General features: G+C 38.1%; 1 protein-coding gene across 2 annotated transcripts in view; it reads left to right on the plus strand.

Annotated features, from left to right (window-relative positions):
• PARD3B (par-3 family cell polarity regulator beta) overlaps positions 1-23,368 on the plus strand; it is a 1,055,741-nt gene that overhangs the window by 877,096 nt on the left and 155,277 nt on the right. For both annotated transcript variants that reach the window (XM_046019094.1, XM_046019095.1), the window contains one exon: positions 17,312-17,611. In XM_046019094.1, the coding sequence (XP_045875050.1) occupies positions 17,312-17,611 (300 nt within the window). The remainder of the gene's footprint in view (positions 1-17,311; positions 17,612-23,368) is intronic.

Raw genomic sequence — 23,368 nt, forward strand, 5'->3', positions numbered from 1 at the left:
TAGGATCAAGGGAATGCTGGCCTCATAAAATGAGTTTGGAAGTTTTCCTTGCATTTCTATTTTTTGGAACAGTTTCAGGAGAATAGGTGTTAATTCTTCTTTAAATGTTTGGTAGAATTCCCCTGGAAGCCATCTGGCCCTGGGTTCTTGTTTTTTGGGAGATTTTTGATGACTGCTTCAATCTCCTTACTGGTTATGGGTCTGTTCAGGTTTTCTATTTCTTCCTGGTTCAGTCAGTATTTTATCTGTCTCTAGGAATGCATCCATTCCTTCCAGATTGTCAAATTTGCTGGCATATAGCTGCTCAGGATATGTTCTTAAAATTGTATTTCTTTGGTGCTGGTTGTGATCTATCCTTGTTCATTCATGATTTTATTTATTTGGGTCCTTTCTTTTTTCTTTTTGATAGGTCTGACCAGGGGTTTATCAATCTTATGAATTCCTTCAAACAACCAGCTCCTACTTTCCTTAATTTGTTCTACTGTTTTTTGGTTTCTATATCATTGATTTCTGCTCTGATCTTTATTATTTCTCTTCTCCTGCTGGGTTTAGGCTTTCTTTGCTGTTCTTTCTCCAGCTCCTTTAGGTGTAGGGTTAGGTTGTGTACTTGAGACCTTTCTTGTTTCTTGAGAAAGGCTTGTAATACACTTGCCTTTCAGGACCGCATTTGCTGTGTCCCACAGATTTTAAACAGTTGTGTTTTCATTTTCATTTGTTTCCATGAAATTTTTCAGTTCTTCTTTAATTTCCTGGTTGACCCATTCATTCTTTAGTAGGATGCTCTTGAGCCTCCATGTTTTGAGTTCTTCCAACTTTCCTCTTGTGATTGAGCTCTAGCTTCAGAGCATTGTGGTCTGAAAATATGCAGGGAATGATCCCAATCTTTTGGTACAGGTTGAGACCGGATTTGTGATCCAGGATGTGATCTATTCTGGAGAATGTTCCATGTGCACTAGAGAAGAATGTGTATTCTGTTGCTTTGGGATGGAATGTTCTGAATATATCTGTGATGTCCATCTGGTCCAGTGTGTCATGTAAGGCCTTTATTTCCTTGTTGATCTTTTGCTTGGATGATCTGCCCATTTTAGTGAGGGGGGTGCTACAGTATCCTACTATTATTGTATTATTGTGAATGTGTTTCTTTGGTTTGTTATTAATTGGTTTATATAGTTGGCTGTTCTCATGTTAGGGGCATAAATATTTAAAATTGTTAGATCTTCTTGTTGGACAGACCCTTTGAATATGATATAGTGTCCTTCCTCATCTCTTATTTTAGTCTTTGGTTTAAAATCTAATTTATCTGATGTAAGGATTGCCACCCCAGCTGTCTTTGGATGTCCATTAGCATGGTAAATTGTTTTCCACCCCCTCACTTCAAATCTGGAGGTGTCTTTGGTTCTAAAATGAATTTCTTGTAGACAGCATATTCATGGGTCTTGTTTTTTTTAATCCATTCTGATACCCTGTGTCTTTTTATTGGGGCGTTTAGCCTATTTACATTCAGGGTAACTATTGAAAGATATGAATTTAGTGCCATCATATTGCCTATAAGATGACTGTTACTGTATATTGTCTCTATTCTTTTCTGGTCGGTGTTACTTTTGGGCTCTCTCTTTGCTTATAGGACCCCTTTCACTATTTCTCATAGGGCTGGTTGGGTTTTTACAAATTCTTTTAGTTTTTGTTTGTCCTGGAAGTTTTTTGTTTTTTGGTTTTTTTCTCTCCTTCTATTTTCCATGATAGCCTAACTGGATATAGTATTGTTGGCAACATATTTTTCTCATTTAGAGCTCTGAATATATCATGCCAATTCTTTCTGGCCTACCAGGTCTCTGTGGATAAGTCTGCTGCCAATCTAATATTTTTGCCATTGTATGTTACAGACTTCTTGTCCCAGGCTGCTTTCAGGATTTTCTCTTTCTCACTAAGACTTGTAAGCTTCACTATTAGATGATGGAGTGTGGACCTATTTTTATTGATTTTGAGGTGGGTTTTCTGTGCCTCCTGGATTTTGATGCTTGTTCCCTTTGCCATATTGGGGAAATTCTCTACAATAATTTGCTCCAATATACCTTCTGCCCCTCTCTCTCTTCTTCTTCTTCTGGGATCCCAATTATTCTAATATTGTTTCATCTTATGGTATCACATCTCTCAAATTCTCCCCTCATGGTCCAACAGTTGTTTGTCTCTCTTTTGTTTAGCTTCTTTATTCTCTATCATCTGGTCTTCTATATCACTAATTCTCTCTTCTGCCTCATTTATCCTAGCAGTAAGAGCCTCCATTTTTTATTGCACCTCATTAATAGCTTCTTTGATTTCAGCTTGGTTAGATTTTAGTTCTTTTATTTCTCCAGAAAGAGCTTTTATTTCTGCAGACAGGGTTTCTCTAATATCTTCCATGCATCCTTTTTTGAGCCCAGCTAGCACCTTGAGAATCATTATTCTGAACTCTAGATCTGACATATTACCAATGTCGATATTGATTAGGTCCCTAGCCTTTGGTACTGCCTTTTGTTCTTTTTTTGTGGTGAGCTTTTCTGCCTTGTCATTTTATCCAGATAAGAATATATGAACGAGAGAATAAAATACTAAAAGCGTGGCAAAGACCCCAGAAAAATGTATGCTAGCCAAATCAGAAGAGACCTCAATTCAGGGGGAGAAGAAAGGGGGTAAAAAGAAGTTTAAAATTTTTTTTAATTTTAAAATATACATATATATATATTAGAAAATTATATAAAAATATTTTATATATATATAATATATATACACATATATATGTATATATATATATATATATGACTGGTGAATAGAACAGAGCCACTCACTTGATTTTGGGTGTATTTGGTCTCTTAGAAGAAACCACCTCCCAAGATTTTTTGAAGAAAGAACAACATATATATACAAAAATAAGGGTAAACACGATGAAGGGATGGAATATGACTTTAAGGATGAAAATTTTTTTAAAAATTCTAAAAAGAGGAACTGATAAGATAAGTTGTTTAGAGAAAGAGAGAAAAAGAAAGTGGAGGGAATTTCCTTAGGCTGGAGACTAGAACAAAGCTCTGTGCTAGATTTAGGGTATATTTTGATCTATTAGAAGAAATTGTATCCCAAAAATTTTTTAGAAGAACAAACCCTATATGTATACAAAAAATAAAGTTAGATATAATGAAGGATAAAATATGACTATAATAATGAAGGTTTAAAAAGATCTTTTTTAAAAGAATGGTATTGTTAAGATAAATTAGTTTAAAAACGTTAAAAGAGGAAAGAGGAAAAGTTAAAAAAAATTAGAATAAGAAAAAAATAAATTTAAAAAAATTTAATTAATTTTGCAAGACTAAAGAATCATGAGGAAAAAGTCATGAATTCCATGCTTTGCTTTCCCTTCCTCTGGAATTATGCTGTTCTCCTTGATCAGTGAACTTGGTCTTGGCTGGATGTTCTTGCTGATCTTCTGTGATAGAAGCCCGTTGCAGTGATTCTCAAGTGTCTTTGCCTGAGATAGAGTTGTGCTGCCCTTGCCAGGGGTCGAGCTAAGTAATCTGCTCGAGTTCGCTCTCGGGAGCTTTTGTTCCCTGAATGCTTTCTGGAGAGCTCTGGAGGATGGGAATGAAAATTGTGGCCTTCCGATCTCCAGAGGGCCAAGAACTTGGGGTCCCACTCCTCAGTGCACCCTGGGAGAAAAGCGCTCAATCACTCCCATCTCCCTGGTCTCTGCTGCTCTCCGAGTTCACCCGGCCTGTGACCGAGCATTTCTCTCTCTGGCATACAGCCCCATTTGGAGACACCAAACCCAGCAGATTCCTGCCGCTCTGCTCTTCCAGCGGATGAAGGTGGGTCTCACCAGATCTGCCACTTGTGGGGTCCCTGCTCAAAGAGCAGTGGTCTGACTGTGCTGCAGACCACAGTTAAAATAACCCTGAGCTGAGAGCTCACTCCTCAGCTCTGTCTCTGTAGCTGGCTTCCCCATTCTGAAACCTGCAAGCTCTGCTACACTCAGACACCCCTGATCCTTCTGTGACCCCGTGGAACCTGAGACCACACTGTCCCCGTGAGGGCTCCACCCCCGCTTAACCTCTAGAGTGATGTCCCTCAGTGGAGCAGACCTTTAAAAATTCAAATTTTGTGCTCCATTGCTCCACTGCTTCCTGGGAACCGACCCCTCCCTCTATGGTCTATCTTCCCGTCACTTTGGATTCACCTCTGCACACGCCCTACCTTTCAGAAAGTGGTCGATTTTCTGTTTCTAGAATTGCAGCTCTTCTTCTCTTCGTCTTGTGTTGGGTTTGTAGGCGTTCAGAATGGTTTGATAATTATCTAGCTGAGCTCCTAGGATCTGATGCCATCTCAGTGTGCTAGTCCTCCTCCATCTTGACTCCTCCCTCCTTTTGTTTGTTTGTTTGTGGTTTTTTTTTTGAAAGACGTATTTCCTGGGCCACCAGGATGGCTCAGTTGTTAAGCATCTGCCTCCAGCTCAGGTCAAGAGCCCGGGGTCCTGGGATCAAGCCCCACATCAGGATGGGCTTCCTGCTTGGCGTGCCTGCTTCTCCTTCTACCTCTCCCTCCTGCTCCCTCTCTCTCTGCCTGCTGCTCCCCCTGCTGTGCTCAATCTCTTTCTCTCTCTCTGTCAAGTAAATAAAATATTTTTTTAAAAGAAAGAAAGAAAAGATATATTTCCTAACTCTATCCATAGAAAAGTCATGGAAACAATGATAACCCAATGGCAGTGAACTTTCTAGAGGCCAGGTTGTTCTCTGAATATCACTTCTCACTAGACAGAAGAGTTCCTGGGTGAAATGGCTGCTACCAAGATAGGAACAAGGGATACTCAATGTGAAGCTGAGACAACTTTGTCAAAAAGCAAAGAAGCTATCAAAGACAGTTAGGTCAAGTCAAAAGAATAAAGGAGCCAACATAAAGCAGTTTCCAGTGACTATGCAACAGCGCATACAAGAAAAAGAGTGAAGAATACAATGGATTGAAAACCCCAAGTATGTTTTTTGTTTGTTTCTTTGTTTGTTTGTTTTAATATGAGTTCATTGGGTGCCTGAGTGGCTCACTTGGTTAAGTGTTTGACTCAATTTTGGCTCAGCTCATGATCTCAGGTTCATGAGATCCGGCCCCCAGATCAAGCTCCACACTGATCATGGAGCCAGCTTCAGATTCTCTCCCCCTCTGCCCCACCCCTCCCCCTCTCTCATAAATAAATAAATAAATAAGTCTGGGGATGGACATTGGGGAGGGTATGTGCTATGGTGAGTGCTAAGAATTGTGTAAGACTAATCAATCACAGACATGTACCCCTGAAACAAATAATACATTGTGTGTTAATTTAAAAAAAATTTTTTAAATAATAAAATATATGGTAGTTCATAATGATATTCACAACCCTCTGTTTTCCCCCAAAAAATGATTAATAAATCATTGGTCACCAATGGAATTACTAGGACACTAACTCCTTACTCTGAAAAATCAGCAATTAAAACCAATTAAGCATTTATTCTGCCTTCCCTATACTGTATAACTTAGGGTAATCAAACTTCAATATAACGTCACATTTACATGCTCCCAGTGGACACACCTTTTGGGGGGATCAACAGTCAACCCACCACAGTATTCTTTCCCACCAAAAGTTGAACCTGAAACTCAAGTCTCCAGGGCAACTGTCCAATACAATAGCCACAGTCACATGTATTATTTATATTTAAATTAATTGAAATTAAAAATGTGTACTTTCATCACCTTAGCCACATTTTGAGTGCTCAGTGGCCACGTGTAGCTCTGTGTTAAATAGCACACATGTAGAACATTTCCATCATCGCAGGAAGACCTACTGGGCATTGCTGCCGTGGACCTACTTTTCATTAGCAGGAAATTCAGGGAATGGAGGAATAAGTTAAATCACACCACAAAGAAGCAAACAAATCCAGCATGTGGGACCACCTACAAGACAGCCAGCTGGGTTTCTGCAACAATTCAGGGGCATGGAACAATTAAAAAGCGGAAAAAAAAAAAAAAAGAGTACAGTTCTTGACAGGAAATGAGACTTAAGAGACATTGCCAAATGTAATGTGTGGGGAGTTTTTGGAGCCCGATCCGAATAAATCCACTGAGAAAGAGGCACATTTTAGGCACGTGGGGAGATTAGTTTATGAACTAGGTATTTAGATGACATTAAGAAATATTGTTAATTTTTAAGTGACTAATGGCATTGTTGTTATATAATGTTCATGATTTTTTATGATATGTTTGCTGAAGTAGATAGAGAATAAATGACTAGGATTTGCTTTCAAAATACTTCACAGAAAAAAATTTTTGAAGAAAAATTAGATGAAAACAGTGACAACATCTTTAATTATTGAACACAGAACCAAATAATAGGTATAGGGAGGTTCATTGCACTACATTCTCTACTTTGGGACATCTGAAAACTTTCCTATGTAATTTTTTTAACATGATCATGTTTACAATATTTGTAAACATCATATTGAACTCAGGCACCTGGGTGGAATTCAAGAATCCAGTTCCTGCCGCTTAACACATACATGGTCTCTAAGTAAACACCTAACCCTTCTGAACATCCGTTTCCTCATCTCTAAAATTGGGACTTGTGTGCCTCATTAGAAATGAGTTCTTTCATTGTGGGGAAATTCATCACAAATACTACTCGTGTCTGTTCTTACTGCCAGATAGGTAAAACACTGGATAGGAAGGGCTCTTGTGTGTAGGACAAGCTCCCTGATTTGGAGTTGGAAGGGTATCTTCATTACAGGATTTTTTTTTTTTAAAGATTTTATTTATTTATTTGACAGAGAGAGAGAGAGAGAAGCAGGCTCCCCGCTGAGCAGAGAGCCTGATGCGGGGCTCTATCCCAGGACCCTAAGATCATGACCTGAGCCAAAGGCAGAAGTTTAACCCGCTGAGCCACCCAGGCACCCCTAGGAATTTTTTTTTTTAATTCAGCTTTATTTTTAGCTTTTCAATCCAACCAGTTCTTACCGAGTCCACTGCTATACCTTCACCCACGCCCCTGTCTCTCCCCTGGGTTATTTTGATAGCCTGCAAGTTGTCTTCATGGCTGTCTTCTTGACCAGCACCCCACCACCTTCTCAGTTACAGCACTCAAAGAGATTCCCTTAGCGTGCAAGTCAGACAGACCATATCGCTTCAGTGCTTAAAACCTCCCATTGGCTTCCCACCTCGCTGAGAGTAAAAACTGAAATCTTTAGCTTGGACCTCAAGTCCCTTACATGAGCTAGGCCCTAATTTCCTCCCTGCGCTCTGACTTCTCACTCCCTCACACTGGCCTCCTTGCTGGTTTTGGCACTTACCTGCCTCAGGGCCTTTGTACTTGCTATCCCCCCTTCCTGAAATATACTTCCACAATTATCTGCGAACATTTTGCCCTCCTCCTCAAGCCTTTATCTAATATTCCCACATAGTACCTTACCACATACTTAGAAGTGTAACCCTCCCACTCTACCCCCAACACTCCTAGAACATTTGCCTGTTCTATTTCCCTCTATTGCACATACTGCCATCTGACACCGTTTTTAATTTTACCTAGTTAATTTGCTGTCTGTTTCTGCCTCCCCTGGCTTGAGTATAAATTCTACAAAGACAAGGATTTCTATGTAATGCTCAATCTAAGCATCAAGATCAAAAACCTTAAACATGTAGGTGCCCAAAAAATCTTTATTGAATATGAATACAGGAACTTGTAATAGACTTAAAACAAGTTGTCTGGTCTTTAGAGGATGTGTTTATGGATCAATAAGAATAATATGTACTTATCAAAATCAATAGCTGCCTTATAAATTGGTACTTCAGGAGTGTTCAAATTGCTTGAAAAGAGGATGTATTTCCTAGAGCAATTAAAATATTTTCCCAGCAATTACACCCATTGTCTTAACTTGTTATGATAACAATTACTTTTAGGCAATGTATTTAAAAAGGAAAGAATAATATGTGAATTGCTTGCTCCTAATTTGTTAGATTCTATCATGTGTATTTTAAAAGGTATAAAAAACGTCATTGGCATTCTTTGTTTTTATTTTTGTTTTCTAAGTTTTAGTTTAAATTGAAGCATAGTTTGCATACAGTGAAATATTTAGGTCTCATATAAACAGAAGAATATATTCTACTTTGGTGAATGTGTATCAAGATACAGAATATTTCTATCACCCAAGAATGTTTCCCATTCTCACCCCCCTGCCTTTCCCTGTTTAGTACACCCTCCAGTCCAGGAAGTAACTGATCTGATTTCTATCACCACAGGATTGTTTTGCCTGATCTAGAATTTCTTATAATTTGAATCATGTAGTAAGTGTGTGTGTGTGTGTTCAGCTTCTCTCACAGCTTCACACGATAATTTTGAGATTCACCCCTGTTGTTATTTCAGTAGCGATGTGTTTATCATTGTTGCTGATTTATATTCTGTTGTATAAATATACCGTTGTTTAGTTATCCATTCTCCTGCTGATGGACATCTTATTTCCATTTCTTGTTATGATGAATAAGGCTACTACCAAACATTCTTCAAGGACTTTTGTGGGTCTCTGTTGTTGTTTCTCTTGTGTAAGTATCTGAGAGGTGAATTGTTAGGTCATAGGTTTGGTGCATGTCTAGTCTGATAAGGAGCTCCCGGCCCTTTTCCCAAAGGGATCATGTTGTTTCATAATACCAGCAGCAGTGCCTGAAAGTTCTGAAGCTCCCCATCTTTTCCAACATTTGGTGTTGTCATTCTTTTTCATTTTGATAAGGGCATCTCATTTATGGTCTTAATTTGCATTTCCCTGATGACTTATAATGTTCAGAATGTTTTTATTTGCTTATTGGGCATTTCTATCTCTTCCTTTGTAAAGTATCTGTTTAAATCTTTTGCCCTGTTCTAACTGGGTCATTTTTCTTTTTGTTGGTAAGTTGCAAGGGTTTTTTTTTTTTTTTTTAGTATTTTTCGTATAAAGCCTTCATTAGATGTGTGTTACAAATGTTTTCTCTCATTTGCCTGTCATTTTCTTGATCCTTTTTAATGAGAAGATTTTAATTTTGGTGATGTTCCACTTACTAATTTTTTCTTTAATGATCCCTGTGTTCCTAGTCCTCTCTAGGAACTATTTGCCTAACCCAAGGCTAAAGATATTCTCCTTTATTTTGTTCTAGTAGTTTTATTGTTGTAGACTTTATGTTCAGGCCTGTCTTCCATCTTGAGTTGATTTTTTGTTATGGTATAATGTAAGAACCAAAGTTCTTGTTTCCCTTGTGGATTTCCCTTATGTATTTTCCAGCACTACTTGTTGAAGATATTCTCCCTTCTAAATCGAAAAATCTTGGTATATTTGTTATAAATCACTTCACCAAATATGTGTGGATATATTACTTGACTATGTCTTCTATTCCATTCATCTACTTGTCTAGTCTTTGCCTTGATTACTGAAGATTTATAGTAAGTCTTAAAGCCAATAGATTAAATCTTCCAACTTTATTCTTATTTTTCAAAATTATTTTGGCTATTCTTTGTCCTTCACTTTCTAAAACAATTTTAAAATCACATTGCTAATTTTGGCAAAATACACCTGAGTTGAGTTTGATTGAAGTGACATTGATCTGTTCATTTGAATGAATTGACATCATGCAATATTGACTTTTCTAATCCATGAGCAAGATAGAATTCTCCATTTATTTGGATCTTTAACTTCTCTCAGGAGTATTTTATTGTCTTCAGGGTAGAGGATATGTACATCTTTTGTTAAATTTATTTTTAAGTTTGTAATGTACTTTAATCCCATTTTAAATGGTATCATTCTCTTGATTTTGTTGTCTCACCATTCACTACAAGCATATAGAAATACAATTGACTTTTCTATATGCAACTTGTATCCTACAACATTAATAATAGAAACTATAATTCAAGAATATTGCCCTGATCAAACAAATATACTTAATTTGTGTATCATAAGTGTTATCAACCCAGAATGACTTTTCTAAATAAGATTACTAGACTTTAAATAAAAGAATTCAGTGAATAAGTGAAAAGAGTAAGTTACTGTAAGTAATTTATAAGAGAAATAAAATTAAATTATCATCCAGCTTTTTAACAGCAACACTTCATCGTAAGAAAATGGTGTCATGAGTGCCTGGGTGGCTCAGTGGGTTAAGCCTCTGCCTTCAGCTCAGGTCATGATCTCAGGGTCCTGGGTTCAGGGCCCACATCGGGCTCTCCTCTCAGCAGGGAACCTGCTCCCCCCCTCTCTTTACCTGCCTCTCTGCCTACTTGTGATCTCTCTCTCTGTAAAATAAATAAATAAAATAAAAATTTAAAAAAAAAGAAAATGGTGTCACATATTTTAAATATCCAAGAAGAAAAGTGGGTAATGTTATATTCAGCAAAAGTGGCTGTCAAGTATAAAAGGCAAGTGAAGAAACACTGTCCCATGAATTCTTCTTGAGGAATCTAATAGATGATTGCTTATTAAGTGATGTTAGGACTGTTGGTCTTTATTAAATATATATTTATTATATTTTAGTATATTAAATATATAGTTACTTATAGTGCTCAGATTAAATGAGAGTTGAATGGAATTCTAGCATGTAGCTGCTTTATGCTTTAACAATGTAGGTGTAATACAATTACAAGAATGGAGGGATGAAGAAAGAAAATATGAAAAGAGCAGTTTAACTCTTTTTAATAATCATTTTATGAGTGATAGTATTTAGTATTGTTATTCTGAAGCTGTTTTCTATGTCATACAGAGTAGAGCAAGTTGTAATCATAAGCTACTTAGTTCTAGCATTCCCTTTGTCTTGAGGAGCAGGATTCTTTTTTTTTTTTTTTTAATTTTATTTATTTGACTGAGATCACAAGTAGGCAGAGAGGCAGGCAGAGATAGGAGGAAGCAGGCTTCCCGCTGAGAGGAGACCCTGATGCGCGGCTTGATCCCAGAACCCCAGGACCATGACCTGAGTGGAAGGCAGAGGCTTTAACCCACTGAGCCACCCAGGCACCCCAGAGGAGCAGGATTCTTCATGTGGAAGAAAAGAGATACATATATAATATAGAAATATAGATGTGGTTGTGATGGAGAGACAACTCCCCTCCCCTGAGACTTTCTGGGGTTTCCGACAAAGGTCTATTTCTTGACCTCAGTGATAGTGACAGACATGTTTGCTTTATAGCCGCTCTTGAATCCATAGATTTGTTTTGCACGAGTTTCTATCTTTGTTTCATTTTATAATGAAAGGGTAAACAAACAAATGAAAAAAGTTACAACAAAATTTTCCATATTAAATTCGTCTTACAAAAACCTTTCAGAAGTCTACCAATAAATTTACTAAATGTGTTTCTTTTGTGGGGGAGCTTTAGGCAGATGACTCAAACCATTCTGGTCTGCCACATCAAACTTGCACCCTACATGAAGTAAATCATGCACTCCTATGCCCCTTTGCTTGTGTCCCTCCTTCTGACTGGAGGGGCTCATACCATTTCTACATCTCTTCCGTCCTCTTGGAACAAGGTGGACAAGTTCCTTCAAAACCCAGTTCATGTGGCACCGCCTGCATGATTCTTCCTCAACAGCCCTAAGCTGAATTGACTCTGACCCTTTGTGCAGGTAGGATCTTTGTCTTCCCACTGAATTGTAGTTACATGTTTATAGCTCCCTGATAATGAGTCAGGAACTGAAATTTTTTTCTTTATTTCTACTGTACAATATAATATCAGTATGAGTGAATAAACCAGTTAGCCAGAATTAACAGAAAGAAAACTCACATGACCCTCAAGGAGTTTGCAGTCTAGTTCTGGAAGCAGAATGTCTTGAAATAAATGAAAAATGTTTTCATTTGTTATATAAAGTAATATATAACAATTACAGATTAATAGAGAATTTGCTGAATACACAGGTTGAAGAAGAGAATTATTGAGATCAATATGGAGCTCTAAAAGAGTTTAAAATGCATTTTAAATGAGTAAACTTACTTTTTTCTAGAAAAACAAGTCAAATATTTGATAAATGGAAAATGGGTACTCTAGGCAAAAGCAGTCATTTTGAAAGGGACCAAACAAATGCTCAATGAACAGCAATTTGAGGAAAACTGCTACAACTGAGTCAATAATGGAATCATGAAAAATCAGATTTCCAAGACAAAGCCTGCCTGTTATTGCCTATTTAATTTTTTTTTAAGTTTTGATTCCCCATAACAGTCAATATGTAGTTTAAGGAACTTTTTATATTTTTGAAATTTTAAAAATTATCCTAAAAAATATATGCTATAAAAATTCAGATAGTGTACCTCCAATTCCACTTTCAAGAGGTGATCACCATTATGAATTTTTTTGTATCCATCCAGACATTTTCTATGCATATGCAAGGATATATAATACATACAAATATCTATATGTATCTTGGCCCATATGTGTATCTTATTTCCTTTCAGAATAGGAATAAGATGACTGTATTTTTTAGCTGTACTATACATCTTTCCTAGTCTCCTATTACTGCACATTTAGGCTTTTCCTCGTTTTTTCACTATTGCAATATCATCTAGTATGTTTTCCTTTTTTATCATATCTGGGATTCTTTAGTTACAAAAAAGACATTTATTCCATTTTCATTTGTTGTCATAAAAGATAAATGTGGTCATCTGATTTTTATGTTACTTTTTTGCTGCTTCTGCTTTCTATCTTTTTAAAATTTATTTATTTGAGAGAAAGAGAGAAAGAGTAGGGAAAGGGGCAAAGGGAGAGGGAGAGGGAGAATCCCAAGCAGACTCCCCACTGAGCATGGAGCCTGACACAGGGCTCATTCTCACAACCCTGAGATCATGACCTGAATAAAATCCAGCTTAACCAACTGAGCCACCCAGGTACCCCCATTTTCTATTTTCTATATGGTTGGAGTTTTATTTCATACATGTCTCTTCTGATAATTTGTTGTTTTAGTAGCTTTTTTGTAGTAATATTTAATATACGGTACCCTCTCTTTCCTGATTTGTCAACTTTCAGCAGTCACTACCGATGCCTGCTCTAAAAAGTGAGGAAATAAATACAACTGAATATAAACACTTTCTCCTACACATCCTTATTGGTTTCTGATTTTCACTAATGAATATTATTTTTATATTGTCAGAGTTTATCATACTTAGGTTTTTCCATAATTATGTTGCTACAAATGTTTAACCTTTAACCCAAGGTTAAGGTACCTCTCACCTTCACACCAGTCATTCCACAGCCTTATCAAGTTAAATTCTTCATTTTGATTCCATTTTTGGTCGACTGCTTTTGTTAAGTAGTTTTTTGCAGTAGGTCAACAAGCTCTAATCCCTTGAAATGTTTGAGAATGTTCTTCTTTGGGCTTTATTTATGTTTGAGGCTAGCCTGAATTTGCCTGAATTTTTAGATGACTTGATTTTTCTCCTTCTTGAAACAATACTTATGCATACTATGTGCAGTAACCCCTAATATTTTTCTCCTTTATTGTATTTAATTTGTCAAACACTTGTTATGAACCATTAAATTAATTTCATGTTATATAGCGTTTAAAAAAATTTTTTTAAAATCTGTGCTAGAGGACATGGAGGATGTAGAGATCTAAGGTCACCAGAAACTTGAATTCCATATGTTCTTTCAAAATATCTTCTTGCCACATCTGCTGGGTGCACACCCCAGGGGCTTGTTTTCCATGGTTTTCCATTTTGGGAGAGCAGATCAAGCTGAAAGAGATCAGCTTGCTTAGTGAAGTCTCTTAGATTATTGGTTTTATTTTGATGAGTTTGTGTTTGTTTTTCTCTGCTCGGCTAATTCTGCCTTTCAGCTACAAAATAGGTTGGAGCTTATTTTCTCTTGTCTCCTTTTACTGCATGAAGTTTCTTGAGCATAGGAGGAGATATATTTCTCAGAGGAAAGAGCTCTCTTCTAGCTCCATTTCTCCTCCAGTCTTAAGTTGGAAACTCACAAGGATTTACTCCACAATTCCAAAGGATCCTAAATTTGCCTTCAAACTATCATTTTCTAAATAGAAGTTTATTTTCTGTAATCTCGATCTTACTTTCAGTGAAATGTATACACTGCTAGAGACATAAGCATGTATCAACTCTTGATGAACTCTCCCTTTTGAGTTGAGCCCAAATTTCATTGCATGGTGTAAGATTATGGTCATTTTCTAATTCAATTGTAGATTTAATTTTGTCTTCCCAACTTCTCAACTGTTTGCACATTTAGGGTTTGAGGGAGCAAGTAGAGGAGCCATACTCTTACTCCATCATTTACTATAATCTCTTGTTAGGATTCTTGATCTGACAGAGATATGATATAAGATTATCCAACACCTTTTAAGGTATAGATTAAAGCGGCACAAGTTGACATACCAAAAAGTGTTAGAATCATCTAGGCCAGCACAGTCCAATAGAACTTTCTGCAATGATGGAATTAGTCTATATCTGCATTGTCTGACACACTAGTCGCAAGTCATGTGTGGCTATTGAGCATTTGAAATGCAATTTGTGACACTGAGAAGCTGAACTTTACATTTATTTAACTGTAATTATTCTAATTTAACTGTATACAGCATCTTGTGGCTAGTGGCCGCCATATTGGGCAATGCACAGCTAGATAATATAAAGCCTGAATACCAGAGTTTGTCTAAAGAAATGGAAATAAAAGAGGATATTCAAGAGTTATAATGGTACAAATGAAACAATGTTTTTGTAAGAAAGAGAGAGAAGAAATGAAAACATTTCAAAAGCACTGTGGTGGGGAGAATGGGGAACCTGGTGGTACTGTCCAATGAAAAAGATGTATTATCAAGAGCTATTTTGAAAAATAGATATTTTAACAGGTTGAGTTCCCAGTGATAAGACCTCAAAGTGGAAAGGACTTGAAACAATTAGAATCCTCACCCTGAATTGAGGCAGAGAGGTCAGAGCTACCAAAAACAAAAAAATCTATTTCCTTGCCATTTCTCTCCGGAGAGAGTATCTTCTGCCTCCATACACCCCTTTTCAGATTGCCTTGTCCTCACCCACACGGAGAGACCCTGATATATGGCATAATAACGATGGTTCGGAGAAATTACTATTTCACCTACCGAGTGATTAATATAAAATTAGTTACTGGAATACTCAGTGGTGCAGAGAGTATCAAGGAGAAATTTAGTTTTGTTTTTGCAAGAAAAAAATACAAGATAAAATACTGCTCTGCATACATGGAGTACTTTTCATCTGAGAATCTTTGCATACCCAGCAAGCCTAATTAATGAGAAAACCTCTAAGACAGAGAAGTGGTGAGATAAGGAGCACAGGTACTGGTGTTCTATTACTGTGACTTTTAAAAACCAGGCTTGGTGTTTTCTTCTTTCATTAATGCACAAGTGTAGCTTTATGCAGCAGCCACGAGATGTTCATCTTTCTGCTGAATGATTTCTCATGAAGGCATCGCTCGGAGGAGGCACAGTAACCACACAGAAATCCCACCCCCTGACTTTATTGATGTCCTGCATTCTCTTTGCAATGGAAATCCATTCCTATCATCATAGTGCAGGGAGTGTTCTCTGATAATCCAGTCTGCACTGTCCCTGAAAGGACTGTTTTGTTGCAGAATTGAACAAGTTATCTTCTTTATAGAAAATTATTCAAAACAAACATCCGTGAATCTAGGACTGAAAGGGGACAGGCAGGGCTTCTTGACAGGTACCCTACCGTGTAATCTTCTTTTCATCTTCATTCAGAATCCCTTGGAGATTCAAGCTCCTCTTTACAAAAATATAAATTCTTCTAATTACTTATGTGTAGGGTACATGATTTGACTTAGTCAAAGAGGTATGCAGTAATGTATCCTGGCATTTATTTTCATCTGTTGTGACTTGGGGTTAGATGCTGGATTTTTGTCCTGTGTCGTCTTCTTCATCTTTTCTTTTTTCCCCTTCCCTTCTCTCCCCTTTTAAAAAACAAAAACAAAAAACAAAAAACAACAACAACAAAAAAAAAAACATTCTGCCAAAAGAGAAAATACCTTGAAAGATAAAGAGGATGGCTTTTAAAGATTTTTACAAAGACTCTAATGTTCTGTAAAATAAAGCTAGCTGCCCTGTGCAAAAACAGCTGTTTTTGCTTGAAGAAGAGAAGGTACCGAGTGAGTTCAGTTTTGTTTTGTTTTGTTTTTTATTCATCCAGGGTCTCTATAAATGTGTCTTGGCTGGTACAGACCTTTCACTTCTAGTCCACAGCCCTCTTGTATTCTCAGAGCCCAGGATTCCAGCTTGTCCCTATCCTCTTCTGAGTTCTTCCTCTGGCTGCCTGAACCAGCAGCACCTGGCTTCTCTCATAGTGCATGCATAATGCACCCTGTTTGCCCAGTGATGTAAGGTTACCTTCTTTCCTCATTAGCACAGAACCCCTCCTGACACCATCACATCACCATTGTCCAATGAGATGCCACGGTGACCTTTCCATTTTAACACGTAACTGAGAATTTAGGAGAGCTGATCTAACACTTTCCAGATTAAATGTCAAATTCTTAAAATTCAGATGGATTTGGAATCCACCTAGGTGCATTTTGCTGTTCCCATTCCTAGCAGTCTACACAGTATACTGATTAGCAGTAGCATTTTGTAATATCACTTAAGGCTCACGCACCGTGGAGTTCTGCCAGTAATGTTTAATTCACTTATATGTGCCAATTCATCTCTGTCAGGAGCCTATTAATTTCTTCACTATTTTACTCTTTCCCCAGCCCCTATATGAGACACAATGATCCCCATTTGTGTAACCAAAAAACTTAGAATCTCTCATAAATTACCTCGGATCCCACTGCTTTCAGTGACCAGAAAGCCTCTGTATTTCTTTTTCATATTTAAATCAATTCTTGCAAGCTCTTTCCTTTAAAAGAATACACTAGAACTCTAGGGTACCAAATAAGGAAATCATAGCCAAAGTATGTGATTCTGATGGGCTCTTTAACATGCATCCCTCTCCCAAGGAAGACTTCGATATTATCACACCACCGATGTACTGTTCCCATGGGGCACATCCCTTTGTAAGAAGGGAACGTTAATGAAAATCAGCCTTTGACTCTGCAGTCAGCACAGTCATCGGTGGGCAAGGTGTCAAAATACCTATTCCATTGCGATAAAAGTCAAAACCCCATAACAAATAAAGGTCAGAGATATAAAATTAACTGCACGGATATTGGATTAACAGAAGAGTAACAGCTAAGTGGCTGACCAGGAGAAATCAACATAGATTCAGGAGAGTCTGTCATTGTATTTCCACATAAAATTCACATATGTCTCTGCTCTCTGTTCTATATTTTTTTCAGAATTGTAGCAAAACACCAGGAGCTAAGGGAAAAGCAGGCAAGAGGTCTTATTGATTACGCTGCTGGTGCAACTGGATCACTGCATGATATGGACGATGACGAAATGGACCCCAACTATGCCAGAGTGAACCACTTCCGGGAACCGTGTGCATCAAGTGTCTATAGGTCACCATCTCCACCTCGGGCTGGACCACTGGGTTACCACCGGGAGAGCTGTCCGCTGTCTCCAGAGAGAGACCACTTAGAGGGTCTCTATGCCAAGGTCAACAAACCCTATCACCCACTGGTGCCAGCTGAAAGGTAATATAGCTTATTAAAAGACAAATATTTAATTTGTCAGACAAATTTTAATTCAGTAAGTTTCAAGTCATGTCTCCTGCTAAAGCCGATAAAAATATATCCTTTCATCTATTAAAACTGAAATGAGATAGTCCTCTTGGTAAGAGCTAGGCTTTGACCCACCAGTAAGGTATTAGCCATCAAAAATAAAATGAAATAACCAGGCATAAGTTGGCATGAATGAATGGTCATCACTGAGGTCATGGTGCAACAGAGAGCAGTTTTTGAAAGGATATTGTGGCAAAGGACTAATGATGAAAACTTTGAAGGAATATTGTCCTTTCTTTTACGAGTCCTACTGTGAAAGTCTTATTCGAGAACATGTCATGACACTGGGAGGTGAGGAGTCAGAGAGTGGTGGCTTCTTTGGAGGTATAATGGAGCTGGAATTATAGAGAGTGTAGAGGTGCAGAGGACCTTGAAGAGCAAGGGTGGGATTTTGCGCTTAAGGAAAATGTGATCCTGTATAGATGTTCATGGATGATCAGAGGTAGAAAAAGAGATAATCTTGGCAATAGGAGTTTGATGAAGTAGAGAAAGATAAGAGGTGACAAGGCCAAGGATCTTTAGGCTTAGCAGCTAAGGAAAAAGATAATAAGACCATCTGTCAGTACAATCGAAGTAGGTAGGGAACAAAATAATTTCAACCCCACCTCCTGCCACAAATAAAATGCCTCATCTCTTGAAAGGCTGATATAAGAGCGTTTTAGTCAATATACCTTGTTAGGTGACCCCTGGAATTACACAGGCAAGGAACGAGTTGACTGACCTTGGCTTAATCTGGCCATAGCTTGAATTCTGAAGGGAGGAGTTGAGGGGGAGGGGTGGCAGGCACAAAGAGCTCTCATTCTAGATGAAAAAAAGACTTGTTTTCCAGATTTCTTTTGGTCCTGACAACTACCCAGTCCCTATTAGTAACCAGCTTTTGTGTGATAGCATGATATATTGCGTATGTTTACCGTTTACATTTCCCCAGCTGGGTGATATTATGCACTTTCAATTAGGTTGGGGAGAGGAAGGGAAATCATGGCATTTTTATGCAGACTGTAAAGTGTAGCTTCACAAGACTGATTACCTTTCAGAGCCTTTCCAATAACCAAGTGGGAAGGAAGGAGCAATTTTTAATCCTTACTGTCAAGCTTCCAGGTTGATAGTATTAAAGAAAGATGGTCAAGTTTTTCTTTGGGATAAAATGAAAATATAAATTCCTATGACTGTGTGAGACAGCCCCAATAACTAAACTGTTAATTCAAACGACTGATTAAGAGTTGGCCTTTTCTTCTAAGCCTTCATCCTGGGTTGACTTTTTATCATGGAAATGACAATACCACTCATGTGTATCTTCTGGCCCAGACCAAAGCCAATCTTATTTTCCCTAAATCAGACAGGTCTTCATAGCAGTCCCCTTTGCACGTGCCCACTGCTAGAATCCCAGCAGAGAGGGACTATCTCTAGGAACCTCCAAAGCCAGTATTTCCCTGTACTAATTCCATGGACATAAACACAAGGCATTCTATTAAAAAAAGTTCACTGGTCAAATGCATATGGAGAATTTGGGGTTATGCCCCACGGAACAGGTTTTCTTACTGCAGTCTTCATATCCCCAGTGTGCTAACATGCATTGTAAGCCTCTAAAAGGAGCATACAGTAATCAGCACTGTCACTTTTCAAATTTTTGTCACCTAATGCTCATTTTGTTTTTCCAGATCCTATGGTTATTCTTCGGAACACGAGGAAACTCTATCCTAAGTTATTTTCACCCATGTAGATTTGCCCAGTATAGAAATTTCTTAGGATAATGTTAACTGTAGCCAGTATATAATGAGATAAAAAAAAAATGTTATTTACTCCCCAATCTAGACAGGTAGATAAGTGGTAGTCTTTCCTTTGACTCTGACCCCACTGTATTAATAAATGATCTAAAGCTCTGTCGTCAGTGGAGTTGTAGTCACTTGTCACATTTTTGGATAATAGATCAAAGTGTATATGACTCTTTATGCCAGAATTATCTTTATTCTGTTCTTCTCTTTCATTATATTTGAAGATTCAAATTCATTCAGCCCCTTGTTCTTTAAGTCATAAAATGAGCAGTTTTTGTCTTGGCATACAATAAGCACTCGATCATCATTATTGTTATTATTACTGTCCTTTATCGCGAAATTCTCATCTTTTTTGGTATGCCTGGGAACCAGGTGAGTCTAAGAGGAGTGTTGCTGTGGGCCTACCTCACACAGTGCATATAAGTAGGAACCATGATTACCAAACCTACCTAATGTACAATTAGAGGCATGTCATTCACTTTGTCATCTGTTTGGCCTTTCACTCAGCAAACACTCATTTGACATCTACTGTGTTCTAGCTACTGTAGTACATTCTAGGGAAAATCCAAAGATGATTAGAAAGTGGCCCCAGTCCAGAGAAAGTTGTATTCTAGTTAGAAGGGGGATCAACACATAAGGAAATAGATCATTGCAATGTAATATAAACAGAAGAAAAGAAGTTTTTCTAACCCTGCTGATCGGGAAGGATCTTCAAAAGAAAGCAACATTTGGACTGGCTCTAGGGGGATTACTAAATATTGACCAGATCTGGCAGAAAAAAAATGTTTTCCTTACAGAATACTTAGCTTGTATAAATGTATAAGGGTTGAAAGTGGGCTGAAAGAGCATGGCATGTTGGGGAAGCTCTGAAGCATCCAGGAAATGGAGTATGGAAGGGGAAAGAAAGTGATAGGGATAGGAAATGTATCTGGAAAGTAGGTTAAAGTCATATTATGAATGAAGAGATTCCATCTTATGCTCACATACTTTGATTGATAGTAGCTGTCTGGAAATCAGGGCTAAGACGGGTTCTGAAGTTCGGCTCAAATCATGGTATCTACCCTGGGCTCGAGGGATGAATGGAAGATGGGTACAATCAGTATTTATGTATATATTGGCTAATCCCATGGACACCGGGAGCCATCAAAGTGTCATAATTAAGGAATGAGCTGATAGCTTTGTATTTCGGGAAAAATAGCTCTGCTGGTTTGAAGGCAGACAAAGAGGAAGATGGTTACACTCTAAGACAAGTTAAGATACGATTACAATATTGAAAGATGGGAAGGTTCTGGAATAGGAGAGTGGCATTGGATGCAGGAAAAGAATAAGAAGTAGCCAAAAGTTTTAGCTTAAAACTAAGAGAAAGATCTTTAGCAGAGACCACAGAGGTGAGGCTTTCAAATACTTCAGGGAGGTCAGTGGAAAGGGAACTAAAAAGAGGATTTAGGATATAACCACTAAGAGGTCTTCAATTAATTTAGGAAGAAAAATTGCAGTAGCTAGATAAGAGCAGAGGGAAATTGCAATGTGAAGAGAATTGGTAAAGTGATAAGAACTTAGCAAGCTTGGCGATAAAGATAGCATTGTTGTTATAGGATGGAAAAAGTTGCAACTTTGAAGTACCTTACATAATAGTACAGTTGGCCCTTGAACAATACAAGGGTTAGGAGCACTGACCCCCCCCCAACCCACATGTCAAAAATCTGCATATAACTTTTGATTCCCTAAAAACCTAACTGCTAATAGCCTGCTGTTGACCAAGAGGACTTACCAATAACATCAACAGTCAATTAAGACTTATTTTGTATTTTATATATATTATATACTATGTTCTTATGATAAAGGAAGCTTCAGGAATAAAAGTTAAGACAATCATAAAGAAGAGAAAATACATGTATAGTACTGGGCTGTATTTATTAAAAAAAAAATCTGTGTGTAAGTGGATCTGTGCAGCTCAAGCCAGCGTTGTTCAAGGGTCAGCTGTGTTCAGAGTTAACAAGAGAATTCAGAGACTATCCAGAAAGCCTTCTCATATTATTACAGAAACTATGGCCCAGAGAAATTTGAGTGACCTGCCCAACATCACATAGCATCGAATAAGGCCTTTATCTTAGATTCCTTTTATGTTATACAATCTTTATTTCCTTATACCACACCATTTTAAAAACCCATACTCCCATTTCCTAGTTAAGAGAACCAGTACCCAGATGGGTGGATTGGCATCCATTTGGCTCCCAACATATAAACAGCAGGTTACATCTTGGACTCTGGAATGAGGCTGACCTGGGTTCAGTCCTCTTCCAGATATGACTGCATGACTTTCGGTAAGTTGACTTTTCTGAGATGCCATTTTTCATCTTCATGTGTAAGATTCAGTGAGATTCATGTAAGATTCAGTAAATATTTACTCATGAGCACCAGGACATGAGTTCAGTGCAGAGTTCATTGGAAAACAAGGAGGAAGATGGGTACTCTCTCTAAGGCTTGTAGTCCACTGGGGGCTGCAAAGGTGTAATGAGAACACAACATGAAAACTGCTCCGTATGGGAAGCATGTGGTGCCTGGTGCAGCCGGACCTGGGGCTGGGAGGAAAAGAGAATGGCGTGGGGATGAGGGAAGGCGTGGTGTGTTAGAGGAACTACAAGAAGTTCAGTAAAACAGAAACCTGGGTAAGAGAATAAATGGCAAGAGATTAGAATGGGAGGCTCCAGGAGCTGGGCAAAAAGCAGATGCTACAGTTTTGGAAGGCCTTGATGGGGAGTTTGGGCTTTATCCTGAGATGTGGGCAGCCAGGAGTGGTGTCAGGGAGGGCTCACTAATGTGACACAAAATCCTGGACTTCAGCCTACCGTTAAATGGCAATTTATCCTCACCTCCTTATTTGCTGAAGGAGGATTATCCTAATAGCTTTACATGTTATAATGGTTAAATATAATCTATAGAACAAATCTCTATCTGTTATATATCTCTATGTCACAGAGACATGTCCTGTGTGGCCCACAGTAGCTTCCTAATAGGGGCAACTAACTTCTGCCTCTCACCTGCCTGCTTCTCAAGGCCTGGGCCTGAATCGTCAGTCTTTCCAAGAAAAACCTGGCTTCTAAAGGATTTGTCTGTAAATGATGGTGGCTAGAAACAATCCCTATCACCATGATGGAACCATTAAGACTGGATTCTTGTGGTGCTGGTTCTTCTAGGATTCAGATATAGCAGGGGTTAAGTCCTGACAGCTCCTAAGGGTAGAATGTGCTCGTTTGTCACCGCAACACCAGCAATTAAAGGGCTCCCACGGCATGTGAACATGAAGGCTTTATGTTTGAATGAGCTTAGAACAGTGTCAACGAGGAGGAATAGAAGGTGTGTGTGGTACTTACCATGGCTGCAGTTTTGCATTCACTCACATGATTACTTGACATTCTTTATCAGAGGTTGCTAAATACCTTTGATCACACACCCTTACTGTAAAAAGGCTTTTGGGTGTTAACTCCCCCCAAATATATGCCTTTGATTCTAAGTGACATGTACTTAATTACCTTACTAATGATATCATATGCATTATAGCTCATATTGTAAAATATAGAAGTTAATAAAATAATGAGACTTCTTAAGCTGTGAATAATAGTTCAATTTTCTTTTTCCCCTCAGATGTGTGCACAGCCCACTTTAGAGACCACTGGTCTCCACTTCGGGCTCCACAGGGATAGGGACCTTGCATAGTTTTGTTTACCATTATCTCCTCATTTCCTAGAGCAGTCTGTACTCAATAAATATTTTTGGAATGAATGAATGAATGAATCATTTGACAGAATCTTAGAATTGAATGGGACATTAAGGGGTTGAGTCTCACATCCCATCCATAGTCGACTTCTCCACAAAATCCTTCACAGGATGTCATTTA

This window comes from Meles meles, chromosome 9 (assembly GCF_922984935.1).
Source record: "Meles meles chromosome 9, mMelMel3.1 paternal haplotype, whole genome shotgun sequence".
Classification (NCBI taxonomy): domain Eukaryota; kingdom Metazoa; phylum Chordata; class Mammalia; order Carnivora; family Mustelidae; genus Meles; species Meles meles.